Source organism: Podarcis melisellensis (genome assembly GCF_964234715.1).
Source record: "Podarcis melisellensis genome assembly, chromosome: 12".
Taxonomy (NCBI): Eukaryota; Metazoa; Chordata; class Lepidosauria; order Squamata; family Lacertidae; genus Podarcis; species Podarcis melisellensis.
The window spans coordinates 308,886-324,133 of NC_138544.1; the positions used below are offsets into that span (position 1 = coordinate 308,886).

The following is a 15,248-nucleotide window of genomic DNA, read 5'->3' on the forward strand; positions in this document are numbered from 1 at the left end:
ATTGGTTTGTAAGGCACTAGTATTTATATCATTTCCAGCCGCCTCCTCCCCATCTTTCTTTGGCTCGGCCATTGCTTGCACAGTTGGGTTTGTTTCTTACTTAATTAATTCTGGTATTCATAGTGCTCATAATTAATCCTCTTCAAGATTAGGGGTAACGTGGAATAGGAAAGGAAATATTTACCCAAGTAGTGAAAGTCTTTGTTCACACAGTCTGGTAACTTAGCTGTCCTGAAAATACTTAGCAGACAGGAGAGGGGAGTCAGTGCTCATGGCCCCATGTCCAGGCCAGAAGGGTTAATTTTCTGATACTTGCCACAACATGTATCAATGAAAGACATCAACATGCCATTGGTAAAAATGAGTATTTGGCACTTTGTCGTTGGACCTTTTGGATACTACTGTGTATCAGATTTCATACATCTGTTATGTCATATATACGTGTAAACAAGTCTACACAAGGAGAAGTACATTATGTAGCGCTGGCAGGAGGGAAAATATAATTTTTAATTTCAAGGTCACAACCTCATATTCCTAAGAGACAGTATCAGACCAGACGCTAGAGCAACCTTTCGCAACCTTGGGTCCACAGATGTTTGACTACAACTTCCATAATTCCTGACCACTGATCCTGATAGCTAGGAAGGATAGGAGTGCAGTCCAAAAGCATTTTGGAGCCCAGGATTGAGAAAGGCTGCTCTAGAGGCTCAGTTTGAACATGCAGATTTCTGGAGAGGACATGGTAGCTGCTGTGCTTCTTCCCCCAGTTCTGCTGCTGCTGTGCTCTCTGGGGCTGAGTTGTGGTTTGGTTTGGCTTAGCATGTCACCTGATTCCAGGTTTGTGGTTGGTCTGCTCCAGACAAAGAACAAGACATGGTTACAGCTTATGGTGTGTCTAGAGTGAAATAAAGCACGTCCCCAAGTTCAGATGATGGACTGATGCCAAACCTAGGCTACCTGGCTTAGACTTAGGTAGCAAGGCAGCAGGACCAAGGGAGGAGCACAGCAGTAACAATCTTCTCTCCAGGGCTGTTTGTAATTGGGTCTATACACTGAAAAGTCACTAAAACTTCTTACTTTAAAAAAGCAATCTTCTCTCCAGGAAACTGGGGGTTCACACTAAGCTAGATCTTTAGATGGAACTGAGAAATATTAAATGCCTTGGTGTCACGATCAACATTTTAGATGCTTGAGGTTTTTCTAATTGGGATTCCTTGCTTGATTGAATGAATGAATTTATTAATACGGTCACAGACCAGCGTCAACACACACAATATCATAGATCATAAAAAAATATCAGAAATACAAGGGACAATATGAATTTAAATATAAATACAAGGATTTAAATATAAAAAATTAAAATTAATTATTAGCGTGCCCCCTGTAATTAACATTTAGGGGTTTGGTCATTATGGGATACCACTTGCAGACACAATCAATCAATTTAGCTACATTTAATGTAGTCTTGGGATTCTTGTCCTCTAGCAGTAGTTTTAAACTATGGTATGGTATTCCGATTCTTTCCTGGACTTTTGCAAAACAGGTGTAATAAAAGTCAGACATATATCCTCATAAAGACGACAACGTGATAGTACATGTGAAGCAGTTTCAACTTCCAACGAGCCACAAGGGCAGACCCGTGCTGTGTGTGGTTTACCCTCAAATCTGCCCTGAAGTAAGGCAGAAGGGAGAACGTTAAATCTGGCGAGGGTAAAAGACCGTCTGTATTTGGGTACCTGAAGACCTGACAGATAATTAGCTGGAGAGAAACCTCTCCCATGGTCCCTTATTTCTGGATGTTTGATAATTTCGCTCATATGGCATTGTAATTCTACGTCCCAGATACGCTGGCGAATTGTAGTCCTAGCTTTCTCGAAGCCTGTCGCTATCGGTCTGCTGTGGGATCCCCAAGCCTTTAAGCTTTTCCAGCAATGTAGCCTTCCATCTGGATTGGTAGGTATCTAATAAGGTTAAAGGTGCCAGCCCAACCGGGAAGAAAATAAGCTTTAGCCAATAATGGATCTTCAATATCCATATCCGAGTACTGATAGGAATTTGCCCAACCTCCAAACGGACCGCTATGTTGGATACGCAAGAGGGGATCCCCAGCAGGCAGTGGGAAAACTTAGTTTGGAATGTCTCTAAGAGAGTAAGGTTTTTAAAGCTGCAGATCTGGGATCCATATAACAATTGTGATAGTATTTTGGCAGCAAAGACCTGGGAGGCTGCCGGTATGTGTTGGCCCCCTTTCCCGTAAAAGAATCTTATTAACGCTTTGGTAGATCTTTCTGCATTTGCAATAGTATTATTAATCTGAAAGCGCCAGGAGCCCCTTTCCTGGAAGGTTACACCCAGGTATTTAAAGGTTGTTACCTGTTCTATTGAGCGATTGTCTATTCTCCATTTGTGCCTCCTTCTTTTTTTAGAGAACACCATAACTTTGGATTTGTTGTAGTTAATTATTAGTTGTTCGATGCTACAGTATTTGGTAAAGGATCTCAAAAGTTTTCTTAATCCAACACAAGAAAAAGAAATTAAAACTGTGTCATCCGCATATAAAAGGACCGGGAGAGGCGTACCAGCCAATTTGGGGGGATGGGCATTTTCTTTCTCCAAATTTCCTACTAGTGAGTTGATATAGAAGTTAAATAAAGTAGGCGCAAGGACACACCCTTGCCTAACCCCCTGATGGATTTGGATTTCCTTGGATAGGTGGCCCTGTCTGTCACACCTTACCCGGATCCGTGTATTTTCATATAGACTGTGGATGAGATACAGTAGGCGTTTGTTTATATTTGCGGCACTTAGCTTTCCCCAAAGCCTGTCCCTCGGTATTAAATCAAAAGCAGATTTGAAATCTATAAAGGCCACGTATAGGGAACCTCCTTTTCTTGATGTATATTTCTCTGCAAGATGTTGGAGAACAAGGCCCTGGTCTAATGTTGACCGATTTGCCCTAAAACCCGCCTGTGCTTCTGAAAGAATGTGGTTTTGTTCCAACCAGTCCACTAATTTATCGCATAGGTGGGCAGTGTACAATTTGCTAATGATGCTTGGGAGGCTAATTGGCCTGTAATTAGCCGGATCTGATTGGCTCCCTTTCTTGAATAAAGGGATGATGATTGCTAATCCCCAGTCCTCAGGGATAGTGGCCGATTGATCTATGCTGGTAAATAGGGCAGGTAGCACAGGGGCCCACCATTCAACATTAGCCTTAAGGAGTTCCAGTGTAATGTTGTCTACGCCGGGTGCTTTTCCAGGTTTAAGGGATTGGATGAGCCTATAGATCTCTTCAGTTGCTACTGGGGGCCATTCAGCGCCAATATCACTCGAAGCTGGGGGCATGGCCTGCAGATGTTGATTTGATGTATATAAAGATGAAAAGTAAGCCTCCCAAATCCCAACTGGTATAGCATAATCAATTTCAATCGGGGAGTCTTGCCAACTTTTCACAACTATTTTCCAAAAAGTGGCTGAGTCTTTCCTTCGAGAGGCCTCTAATAAGTGTTGCCACTCCCCCCTTTGGGCCTGAAGCTTTTTCTTTTTAATCGGATACGTTTGGCTTCGAACCATTCCGCAGGCAGCAAGGGTAAGTGCTTCGTCAGACTGGCCAATTCTGGCATTAAGATCACCAGCCACTAGCACTGGAGCTGCAGGGGTTTGAGTCATCAAACCATCAATGTATGTTTCCAGCCCATGCCAGGTGTTTTTAATCAGCTGCTTGCCTCTTTGGGGGGGAAGATATACATTAATCAATAGCAGGGTGAAGAATCTACTTTTCACTAGTAAGGCCATAGCCAGCTGTTACAGTGTCTCTAACTTTACTAAGGATGCCCTCAACCTTGTAGATATTAAAATGCCTAGGCCACCCTTGACTCTTTACCAAGAACCACTCCTTGTCAATTATCTTCCAAGGTACTGTTGGAGTTTACCATTCTACGTGGCAGCCGACTATCATCCTTACATGGAGAGCTGCCCAGGTGTTCTATGGTGTCAGATGGTAAATGTAGAGTGCTCACATTGGTAGACACTGGGCCTTTGCTATGCAAGGCCTCCTCCTGGGGGTACTCTACCTGGTTGTAGCCTAATTCCGCTTCTTCCAAATATCATATTTCGGACCAGAAGCCTGGTGAGGTTTCCTTAGGCATGTTTTTCCTTATAGGGAGCGATGCATTGTTCTCCTTGGTGAGTTGTACTTTCTTGATTGCAGGTAGATTAATCTCTGCTTTTATATCTGAAGGTTACGTGGTCGACAAGCCGCTGAATCGAGTTCTTGTGAGATGATCGTTTTGGGAGGGCTCTTGCTCTTTCTTTGGACATCCACCTGGGTTTCCTTATATCAATCTTTCCCGGCCAGCTTATTTCTTAGCGTTTCTAATCTTTCTAGGATTTCAGCTTGTATTAAAGGTGGGAATGTCCAGAATTGACTAATTAAGGTATTTTCTTTAAAGGAGAAGTTGTGTGTAGGGGTATCCAGTTCGTGAGTCGACTGGTGGTTATTCTGATATACAGCTTTATTGTTTTCCACCACCTTTGAATAGATGTCTTTCTTATTTAATTTGATGAGGTGCGAGGGGGGGGGCACTTCGAATAGGCGAGTCACCGTCAGGCCCACCCTTTGCAGCTTGATTTTATGTTTCGATGTTATCCTGCATACAAATTTGATCAGATGAACTATTCAAGCTTAATAACAGTTTTGACAACTATGCTTTTGTTTTTGTTTAACTTTTAGGAGCGACTTCTGATGAGTCTTTTGCCCAGGAATGTTGCCATGGAAATGAAGGAAGATTTCCTGAAGCCGCCTGAAAGGATTTTCCATAAAATTTACATTCAGAGACATGACAATGTTAGGTAGGATTGATGCAAGCTTGCAAAATGTAAAGTCTTACAGACATCTCACGTGCACATATAGTGAAGGGTCGTCTTAGCTGATTCTTCTGGGACTGTAGCAGTTCAAAGGATGGACTGCTGGCTTTGCTTCTAATTCATTGAAGGGGAGAGGAGTGAAGGCACAGGCACAAGCTGAAGTGCTCCAGAATAGGTCTGAATCAGTCAAAAAACGGATTATGGGAATACCATATTTTTCACCCTATAGGACGCACCGGCCCATAGGACGCACCTAGTTTTTTGAGGGGAAAATAAAGAAAAAAAATTTTATTCCCCCCCCCCAAGAGCTCCCTAGGCTACAGATATCTGTCTGAAGCACGGGCGCTCTGCTCCTGCGGGCTCCCCAGGCGTGCTGATAGCTTCCTGAAGCCTGGAGAGCGAGAGGGGTCGGTGTGCACCGACCGCTCTCCAAGCTTCAGCGAAAGCCTGCATTCACCCCATAGGATGCACACACATTTCCCCTTCATTTTTGGAGGGGGAAAAGTGTGTCCTATAGGGCAAAAAATACGGTAAGTTTTCTTTCAAAGCTATGAACCTCGCTTTTTGCATGCAGAGCATGCAGCACAGTTCCCTAGTGCAGCCCCAGCCTCACAGACAATCTCTGGAAGTAGCCCAGAAACCCACTACAATATTCCTGGCCCTGTTTTGGATCCCAAATGCCATTTGGAATAGAAACTCACCCTGTCCCCATGCCAAGCATCATCAGTGTAGCGTTTTTGCTCACATACAAAGGCATATACACTATACAGGCCTCGGTCCTGTAAACCTAAAGGAGCATCTCCACCCCCATCGTTCAGCCCGGACACTGAGGTCCAGCGCCGAGGGCCTTCTGGCAGTTCCCTCACTGTGAGGAGTGAGGTTACAGGGAACCAAACAGAGGGCCTTCTAGTGGCGCTTGCTCTCCTATTTTTAAAAGACTTCTTAAGGCAGCCCTGTTAAGGGAAGTTTTTAATATTTAATGCAGTATTGTTTTTAACATTCAATTGGGAGCTGCCCACAGTAGCTGGGGAAACTCAGCCAGATGGGCGGGGTATAAATAATATATTATTATTATTATTATTATTATTATTATTATTATTATTATTATTCCTATCTCTGCAAAAACAAATCAACTGAAACAGCCTTTGTTTAACTTGTTTATAGGTAATGATCCTGATATGTACCACTTCTGTATCAAACCACCCATCTATTCTGTACACAGGATTTGAGTTCTTTCTTCTTTTGTTTTCCTAAGGTTGTTCTGCTGAATTTTACTTTATGGCTGCATAGAGCTCCCAGTTAGAAATATTTGCAGCTGTTGTTTTGTTTACTCACAGTGAACTCTCTCTATGGTTTGGTTCTCAAAGTCTTTGAACTTAAATCTATTTTTTATGCAAAAAGAATACAGGAAAGAATTCTTATAATCACCTCTGCTCCCAGTAGTAAAGCTGCAAAGACCATGGAAGCCTCAGAGTACCATATCAAAAGAGAAAGATCAAGGAGCTAAAAGCTGACATGAAAACTGGAACCAGAATAATTGCCCAAGAAGATATAGACAGGAGCCTATATATTTCAATCTAATCATGAATATGTGTATCAGAGTTTCACATGTACCGGTATATGCACATAAAACAAATTTGGAATTGGTTTAAAACATCAGTCTAAAGAGAACTTGAAGTCCATCTGACCTCTGAAAGCTGTGCTCCTTAATCCGAAGTTGCTCAACAGGGAGGAAAAGACACTCTGAATCTGCTGAGAAACAGTCTGAAAACAATCCCTTCACATCTTCCAGAATTCAGTCCTGGTATTGCAAATAGATTCTGGGGCTGATCAAGTTTACAGGACCATTTGCAGCTATCCCCACCACCACAGGAACCCAGATCATCATCAGTTCTCTGCTTGAGGTAATGGCTTTTTGAGAGCAGCAAGGAATAACTCCGGGTGCAACAGTGGGAAGTCCAGGAACATATGAATTCAGGAGCTGGATCTCTTTTCCTTGTTTGCAAACACACAGTGTAAAACTTTTATCTGCTGAATTTCTGCCTATTCTACTGGTACTATACACAGGAACCTTATCAGATAATAGAGGCTAGCTGTAAAATCGACCCTTTAGATTGACCCTGTTTTATTTCAGAATTTTTGAGCTGGCAATATATAGTGAATTCAGCTGCCTCCAGAACCATGCATTTCATGGTTCGCCAGCATTTCACATGCCACCTACCCAGCTGTCTTCACAGTTTGTGTCCTGAAAAGCCACCCAATATCACCACCCTATCTCCTTCCCTCCCTCCCTCCCTCCCTCTGCAGCCCAGCCATTGCCCTCAGGAGCCCGGAAAGGTTCCTGGCCCCTGCCTCCACCAGCCATGCTTGCACCTACCTAGTCCACATCCAGGAATCAACACTCGGCTGTTGATGTTCCATGGCTTAAACGTCAGCTTGACATACAAAAATAAAGAAGGTGGAGCTTTTCCTTGCATGGAGTTAAAAGTCATGCATTGAGATACGCTTGTTTAATTTCTGCATGTTTTGATTCCATTAAAGCACAGCGGCAAAACCAGTAAAGAACTGCTGGCAATCTTAAAAGTAAGTCCCATTGCAGCCAGTGTTCCTCCCTTCTGAGTTAGCTGGTTTGAGATGCCAGCTGAGGGATAGCATGTGATGGCATTAGATAAAGCAGTCTAGTCAATGAAAACTTACACCATAATGAGCGTTTTAGGCTTTAAGTGGCCCAAGACTCTTGAGTTGTGTTTGCTGCAATAGCTACCCTCTGGGAAATGTTTAGGATGAGATACAGGATATTTTTAGTAAGTCTGCAGCTGTTTTATGCATGGCAGTTACCCATCTTTTCAGTTAGAGAGGATGCAAGGAGCTCTTTCCTGACTCCTGGATTATGAGCATCCAATTTCCCCAGGAAATCAAAATAGTGGCAGAAGTTTCTCTCTTAGGAACAAATGCAGCAGTAAAGGTGAAATCACATACAACATATGGTTTCTCCCACAGCATAACTTACATAAACAGGATGCAGATGATGCTCTGGAAGAATTATTGTGGTTGGCCATGATGTGATGGTTTTCCAAACTTTGAAAACTGCTTCTCTCTTCAGTGTCCATGATAATATTCATCATTAACATGTAAGAGCTGCATAGCTGGAATTTAAGCAGGCTACAATAATGGGCAAATCATAAATTACACAAAACCACATCTTGATAGTTGAGAGGATAAAACTAGAAAGATGTGATTATTTTCACATTGTGTGTGTGGTGAACTTTATTAACCTCTCTGCTGGATTTCTTTGCCAATGCTATATAAGTATATATAATGTGAATTTACTGTGCATATTTTAAAATGTGTTTTCTCTCTAATTTTCCCGCACCAGAGAACTTTCGATAGGCAGCTAAAGGGCTAAAATTGCATGTTACAGCACAGCCTTCTGTACCATTTCTGTAGTATTTGCCCAGTAGCTGCTTCTTTACTGCAAACAAAGTAGCCTTGTCAAAACAAAATAAAAAAATTCCTTCCAGTAGCACCTTAAAGACCAACTAAGTTAGTTCTTGGTATGAGCTTTCGTGTGCATGCACACTTCTTCAGGAAGAAGTGTGCATGCACACGAAAGCTCATACCAAGAACTAACTTAGTTGGTCTTTAAGGTGCTGCTGGAAGGAATTTTTTTATTTTGTTTCGACTATGGCAGACCAACAAGGCTACCTATCTGTAAAAAGTAGCCTTGTGAGTGAGAGATTTGCAGTGGAAAATATGGCTTGCCACTTTCCCCCTGAAATCTCCCTCACATTATTTCCCCCTATGTGCCTCCTGCCTCATGTTTATGAGGTGAGCATTTATCAGTATGGAACACCAATGGGGTAAAAGTGCCTGGAGGAAGGATTACAGTAAAAGTGGCAGGAAGAAATGAAGTTGCTACATATGACATCCCCGCCTGGTCTTGCCTACAGAGGTGGTTGGCTTGTGCTAAACATAGCTGCATTATAATGTGTACTTAGGCCCTTAGTCTGCAAGTCCGGCTCCTCTATTTCAAAGTGTCCTTCAGGATGGTATGCAACTTATCCCTGCTGCAAGGTGCTCTGATGTTCAGCACTGCAGGACAGCCTTGTGCTGGCTTCTGGTTCTGCACTGCTTTAATGGAGGCAGCCCCCATGACAGCAGGAGAAAGTAGGAGATGGAGAAACCAGGATGATTGAGGGTAATTATCCTTTCAAATTTCCCCCCAGGGATGGGGTACGGGCTTCACTTGCAGTTTATTTCAGTACCTGGCTTTCACTTTGGCATGGAATGCAGGGGCCAGGGAAGCACTGAGTGCAAAAGCGCTTTGCCTGCCGAAAACCTTCCAATGCTCCTGTTAATTAGAGCTTAATTGGACTAAAGTGCAGGTGTGTGCTAGAAGAGATGAGATCACAAACTGTGGAACAAACCAACTGCAAGGATTTTAAGGTTTGAATTTGAGATAAGACTTCATTCGGTGCAAAGGATGATGGGCCGGGGAGCCTGTGGTTTGTTTGTTTAAAGTTTTTCTCTCTACAGTTATGATTCGGCAACCCTCCCCTGAATGTTAGTTCAAATTATACTTGTACAAATGAGGATGGAAGAAATTGGATTAAAAATATGGATGATAACATCAAAAGGAACTGTGTGTGTAAAAAGGGGGGAAAGGGAGGGAAGCTCTATTTTGCAAAAGTTTTACAATGGAAACATAGAGCTGACACTTCACCATCCTTTATTATCTACAAAGTGAATTGAATAACGCTAAGAGGACTTGGAATTTAATTTAATTGGAAGGATAATTGGCCATATATCTCCACCTGGAAAGATGAAAGGAGTCTGTGAGCTGCCAAGGAACTGATAAGGTTCTATATTGAGTCATCTGCAATATATCCAACTCTTCTTCCCAGGCGAGGGGAAAAAATAGTGACAACAGTTTATTTACCAAGGCAGAGCGACTTTTGCATCTGTTGTTAAAGTTCTCGAAGCACAGGACGGAGCGATGGAGAAACTTCTGGAACAACAATGGGATATTATCTCCACCCAAGGCATGATGAATAGCAGTAACAAACAGGGGAAAGAAAGACATAACATCTTACAAGGACAGAAAGAAACACCACGGACAGAATAATTGCCACACACAGGAAGAACAAGGATATAGTTTGAGTCCCTCACTTGAAGTTTCATAAATCATTTTGTGTGTCAACACAAATAGAAATTATTAATACTGCAGTTGTTGTATAAGGGATTATTAATATAACTAGAATGTAATTGAAACTAATAAGATTTTGGACCGCAGAAATAAATAGAATCAGAAAGCCATCAAATCTAGCATCTGGGGGCCACTTTAAATAAATTATATAATTTGGTATTTAAATGATTGGTATTAATAATTGTATTATAAACTGGCATTGTTATAATAAGGCCGATTGGAATGTAATTGAAAACTAATTAAAATTTATCAGGGGGGGGGAAGGACAGCCTCGTGCTGACACACTCTCTGATCAGGGAGATCTGATCAGATCTTGCGCATTAACTGAACAGCTGTGGCTCACTTGTCCCTCAAGGAAGAGGCAGGACAAGACCTGGAGGAGAGGAGGGAGCCTATGAGGCGAAAACAGAGAACTGTGTGTGAGGGGTATGCTGAAGGAGGCAGATTTGGATCGACATTCAGACTGTAAACTAGTTTGAAGTTTAAAGCCCAATTTTCAAAGTATCCTTTTAATGCAAACCCTTTTCGCTTTAGATGAGAGCAGGTTGGTGAGAGTTGAGGGCATTTGTATGCTTCTAGTTTGGGAAGCCCCCTTTCGCTGCTGTCGTTAGAAGACTGGGAATGTGATTTGGCACCCAAGTTATAAGCAATGGCCACGTAATAACCTCTGTCTTAATGAAAACTCTGTTTGTCTCATGGCCAGAAGGCCCTGATCCAAGTGGTTTCCCTCTTGCCCTGCTCCTTTCCTAGTTAGTCTGAGATGAGGCATGGCAAGCTTGTTCGGCTCTGTTTTTGGAATTAACCAAGGGACAGTAAAGTAGGCTGCAGCCCAGGACCAGGACAGACCTCTGTCACTGTTTATGCTACATGTAACACATAATGAAGCAGTAATTTGCACCAACTGGTTTGCCACCATGAGGCAGCCTGTCATCCTTCCTGGACTTCAGACAGCTCCCTCCAGCCCACTCAGCACAGGCAGCAGACAGAGATAATGGGAGCAATAGTGAAAACATATGGAGGACACCAGGGTGGGAGAGGCTGCTCTGGGCCATTGCATGGGTCTGCCCCATGTAAAGTCATTGAAGACTGCAAATTAAGTAAAGTGATTTGCATTGTTACTTAGCCTTACATTTCACCTGCAATCCTTCCAAAAATATGTTGGGATAAACACTGCTAATGCCTCTGCATTTCCTTTATTCTCTTTGTAGCATATTGTTTGCAGACATTGTGGGATTCACCAGCTTGGCATCGCAATGCACTGCTCAAGAATTGGTGAAGCTTCTGAATGAACTCTTTGGGAAGTTTGATGAATTGGCTACCGTAAGCATGTACTTTTTCCTTTTAAAAATTATTTTGAATTGATTTTTTTAACAATGTGGTTTGTGTGTATGTCAGAGATTATGCACATCTAAGGCATGAAATAGACTGATTGCTAATCTAGTTCCCACAATAAGGCCCATGAATCACCACACATCCCTGAGGTTTCTGTGAAATCATTTATAGTTTTGGATTTCAGCAACAGAGTGGTAAGAAAGTGGTGAGAAAAAGAAACTAGAGCTGGCATTTTACGAGTAATTCATCACCAACCGTTTCATCATCACTAGTCTCAGATAGAGTAGAGCTGCCATTAATGGGATTTCAAAGGCAGAATTGATATCTGTTGGGAAATTCCAAAAGGCGGCATTTTGCCTTGGATCTTAGGCAAGTCAATTGAAAAACCATGGTTTGGGGGCATTATTGTAAAAAAAATGAAAATAGAAAACAACTTTGGGGGTGTCCTGATTTTGAAATACGGCAACCGGATCTGACTGTCCTCCCAGCAGCTGCCCCAGCGTGCCTCTTGAGGTGCGTTCCTCACCAAGTCTTAGGAGCCTGCAAGTTAGGCTGCCTGGCAGAGTTTAAGGTTAGGAACTGGGTGAAGTAATATTTGCCAGTTCTGTACTCGCCACCTCATGAATGGAAGATGAAAATCACAAGACGCTACCATTTGTGTCCACTTTTTCAGTTTATTTCATCTTCAAGGATAATATGACTTTTTAACTTTAACAGTTAATGACTGTTTGCTTAATGAATTATTTCCAGCTATAGTACTGAACCTGGTAGTTGCCACGTTAGGCCATCCAAAGGATCTATGTTTCTCTAAATATAGCCACGTTTTCCACATAAAGAAATATTATGCCTGCAGGACAAGCTTGGTAAAATACTTCATGGGGTACTGTAATGTTGTGCAGCTGCGTGTGTGTGACCAGATAAAGGAGAAGCATTCTGTTCCTGTAACAGTAGTGTAGAAGCAAGGATTTCAGCAAGTCTGGATTTTCTCATCTCCGCATGATGGTCCCTTCCAACTCTACGAGGATTCTATGAATTCCTTGTTGTGTGTTCAGCACACAGTGGGGGTGTGGTATGTGGGAGTAATGAATCGTGCAGGCTGAAGTGGATTTCTAGTGACCTCATTCTGCATTGGTTGCAGTGCATGGAGTTTGGCAAGGTGTAGAGCCAAGAGCCAGTCATCAGGCAGCACAATTACTGGCCAGTGTCATCATCCCCATCAAAGTACTGGAATAACATTGTGAGAAGTTGCATGATTTCCCAGCCCTCTACAGCATGAATAACAGTGGGTGTCTGCTATAGATTGCCAAGCCAAACTGAAGATTTGGATGAAGCCTTCTTAGAGCAGATTACCAAACATGCAAAAAGGAGAGAAATAGAAGTCATGGGAGACTTCACCTTCCCCAATATCTGTTGGAACTCAAACTCTACCAAAAATGTAAGGTCCAACAGATTCATTCATTGCCTCACTGACAATTTCATTGCCCAGAAGGTGGAAGAAGTAGACACCCACAGTAAGGTCACTGTTGTTTCTCTCTCCTACAATTTTTACCCATATACTCTCAATCTGCTTTCCATGCTCAAAGTCATAAATTTCTTCACAAGTGTACACATCCTTTACGTACATAAAATGCTACTCCTCCTCTCTTCATGTTTGGTCTATTCTTTTTGAACAGGTTATACCCCTCAATTCCTACATTCCATTCATGAGTCTCATCCCACTAGGTTTCAGTAATACCTACCAGGTCATATTTGTCATCCTGTACTAAAAGCTCCAATTCGTCTTGCTTGTCTCTGTGCATTTAGAGAAAACTGAAACCATGAGTCATTCCCTCTAACTGCTTTCTTCCTGTAATTTCTTGCCCTTTAGCATGTATCTGGAATACCACCTCAGTTTACTGTGCATCAGTAAAGCTACTATCCCCAGTACCAGGTGTTCTTCTGTTGCTTGTAATGTTGTCTCCCTCCCCCTCAAGATCTAGTATAAAACTCTTCCTGATTAGGTTCATGAGACTCTTAGCAAACACATTCTTGCCAACCGCTGTGAGATGCAGCCCATCTCTCACCAGAAGTCCTTCTTCAAGGAAGTGGAGACTATGTTGCAAGAAACCAAACCCTTCACAGCCAGTGGTATACCTCAACTATTTTCCTCTCTCTTCCTGGGCCACGACCTTCAATAGGAAGGCGTGATGAAAAGACTACCTGTGCCCCAAGTCTCTTCAGCTTCCTATCAGATTAATGTCTCATTCTTTTCTCTTCCTACTCCTGTGAACCTTGTCCTTCAACACATGCATACCTGCAAATTTCATCTTAGTAGCTAAATTAAAGGTTACGAACATGTACTGTATTTTCCTGTGTATAAGACTAGGATTTTCCCCTAAAAAATAATGTCAAAAATCAGGGGGTTTCTTATACGTGGGGCCACAAGTCCCCCAAAATAGTCTTATACATGGGGGCATCTTATAGACTGAAAAATACGGTACCTCTTTAGAGTTTTGCTTAAATCTTGTTCCTTGCAATCCATTGTAACAATTTGAATAATTCCCCATTACCATGCTCATTTTCCTTTTATGTGCTCTGAAACCATGAGATTGTATCCACAAGAGAGTAATTAAAGCTACACAGATGAGCTGAGTTATTTCATTTGTTATTTGAAGACGTTGCTGCTGTTGCTCTGCTAGTGAGTCTTGGGGAGGACCGCTCCCCCTTGAAGCCCATTTTCCACCTTGGGCCTGGGGGAGGCCCCATACTCACCACCACAGCTTATAAGACTCCAAGGAGGCCTCGGGTGTGGGGGGTGGGATGGATGTTTAGTCGGGTTTGGGAATTTGTTTAATTTTGGTATGTGTGTAACTTTTACTGTTTTGGTTTTTATTTTTATTTTTTTGTATAGGTTTTAATTTGATTTTAAGGGGAGGGGTCAAGGCTGCCTGGGAATGGGTCCCAGCCAACAAAATGACTGGGGCAGGTTCCACGGGGGGGGGGGGATGCACTGGGACAACCGATCTCAGTGATCACGGGTAGGAGGAGGAGTTATGCTAAGACCAGAACATGTCACTACCGAGGAGGCAGGTTTAGCCATTGTTTGAGGACTATCCCTGCCTCCAGGTCTGGTCTTGACCAGATGGATACTGGAATCAGCAAGGGAGACCCACATGACCTGAAGGTAATGCTGTGCAATGCCAGGTCAAGGATTCATAAGACCACTGCCATCCATGAATTGATCGTGGATAGAGGACTTGACTGGGCATGTGTAACAGAGACTTGGTTGGATGAAGCAGATGGGCTTGTCCTTGCCACTGTTTGTCCACCAGTTTTCTCTTATGCACAGCAACGCAGGCCTTGTGGGCGGGGAGGGGAGTTGCAGTTATTTTTAGGAAGTCATTAGTTTGCACCAGGCGTCCTATTGGGAAGACCCAGTTCTCTGAGTGCAGGTTCTGGAAGCTGGGCAATAGGGGCAGTACAGGATTCCTTTTAGTGTACCGACCTCCCTGCTGCACCAAGGATTCCCTGGCCAAGCTGATTCAGGTTGTGGCAGATATTCTCCTGGAGACACCTATTTTGGTTGTCCTAGGGGATTCTAACATCCACACCAACATGACCTTACAAGGGGCTGCTCAGGACTTTGTGGAAAGCATGGCCTACATGGGGCTATGCCTGAATAAGTCTGGCCTGACTTATAGCTGCAGACATGCCTTAGACCTGGTGTTCACCTCTATGGATGTTGGTGATCTGACACTAAGTAAAAGTGAAACAAAAGAAGTGCCATGGTCAGATCACTTCTTGGTGAAACTGGACTTCTCCGCAACCGTTCTCCTCTGCAGGGAGGTGGGACTGATTCGGATGG

At 42.9% G+C, this 15,248-nt stretch overlaps 1 protein-coding gene and 1 long non-coding RNA gene across 7 annotated transcripts in view; one reads left to right on the forward strand and one right to left on the reverse strand.

Annotated features, from left to right (window-relative positions):
• ADCY1 (adenylate cyclase 1) overlaps positions 1-15,248 on the forward strand; it is a 184,290-nt gene that overhangs the window by 103,180 nt on the left and 65,862 nt on the right. For all 3 annotated transcript variants that reach the window (XR_014173165.1, XR_014173166.1, XM_081931018.1), the window contains exons 3-4: positions 4,733-4,851; positions 11,281-11,392. Coding sequence is in view for 1 of the 3 variants with exons in the window: in XM_081931018.1 (XP_081787144.1) it covers positions 4,733-4,851; positions 11,281-11,392 (231 nt within the window). In the remaining 2 variants the exon portion in view is untranslated. The remainder of the gene's footprint in view (positions 1-4,732; positions 4,852-11,280; positions 11,393-15,248) is intronic.
• Positions 4,858-15,248, reverse strand: part of LOC309380962 — a 44,058-nt gene continuing 33,667 nt past the window's right edge. For all 4 annotated transcript variants that reach the window (XR_014173229.1, XR_014173230.1, XR_014173231.1 and 1 more), the window contains one exon: positions 4,858-5,043. This is a non-coding gene — a long non-coding RNA (uncharacterized lncRNA). The remainder of the gene's footprint in view (positions 5,044-15,248) is intronic.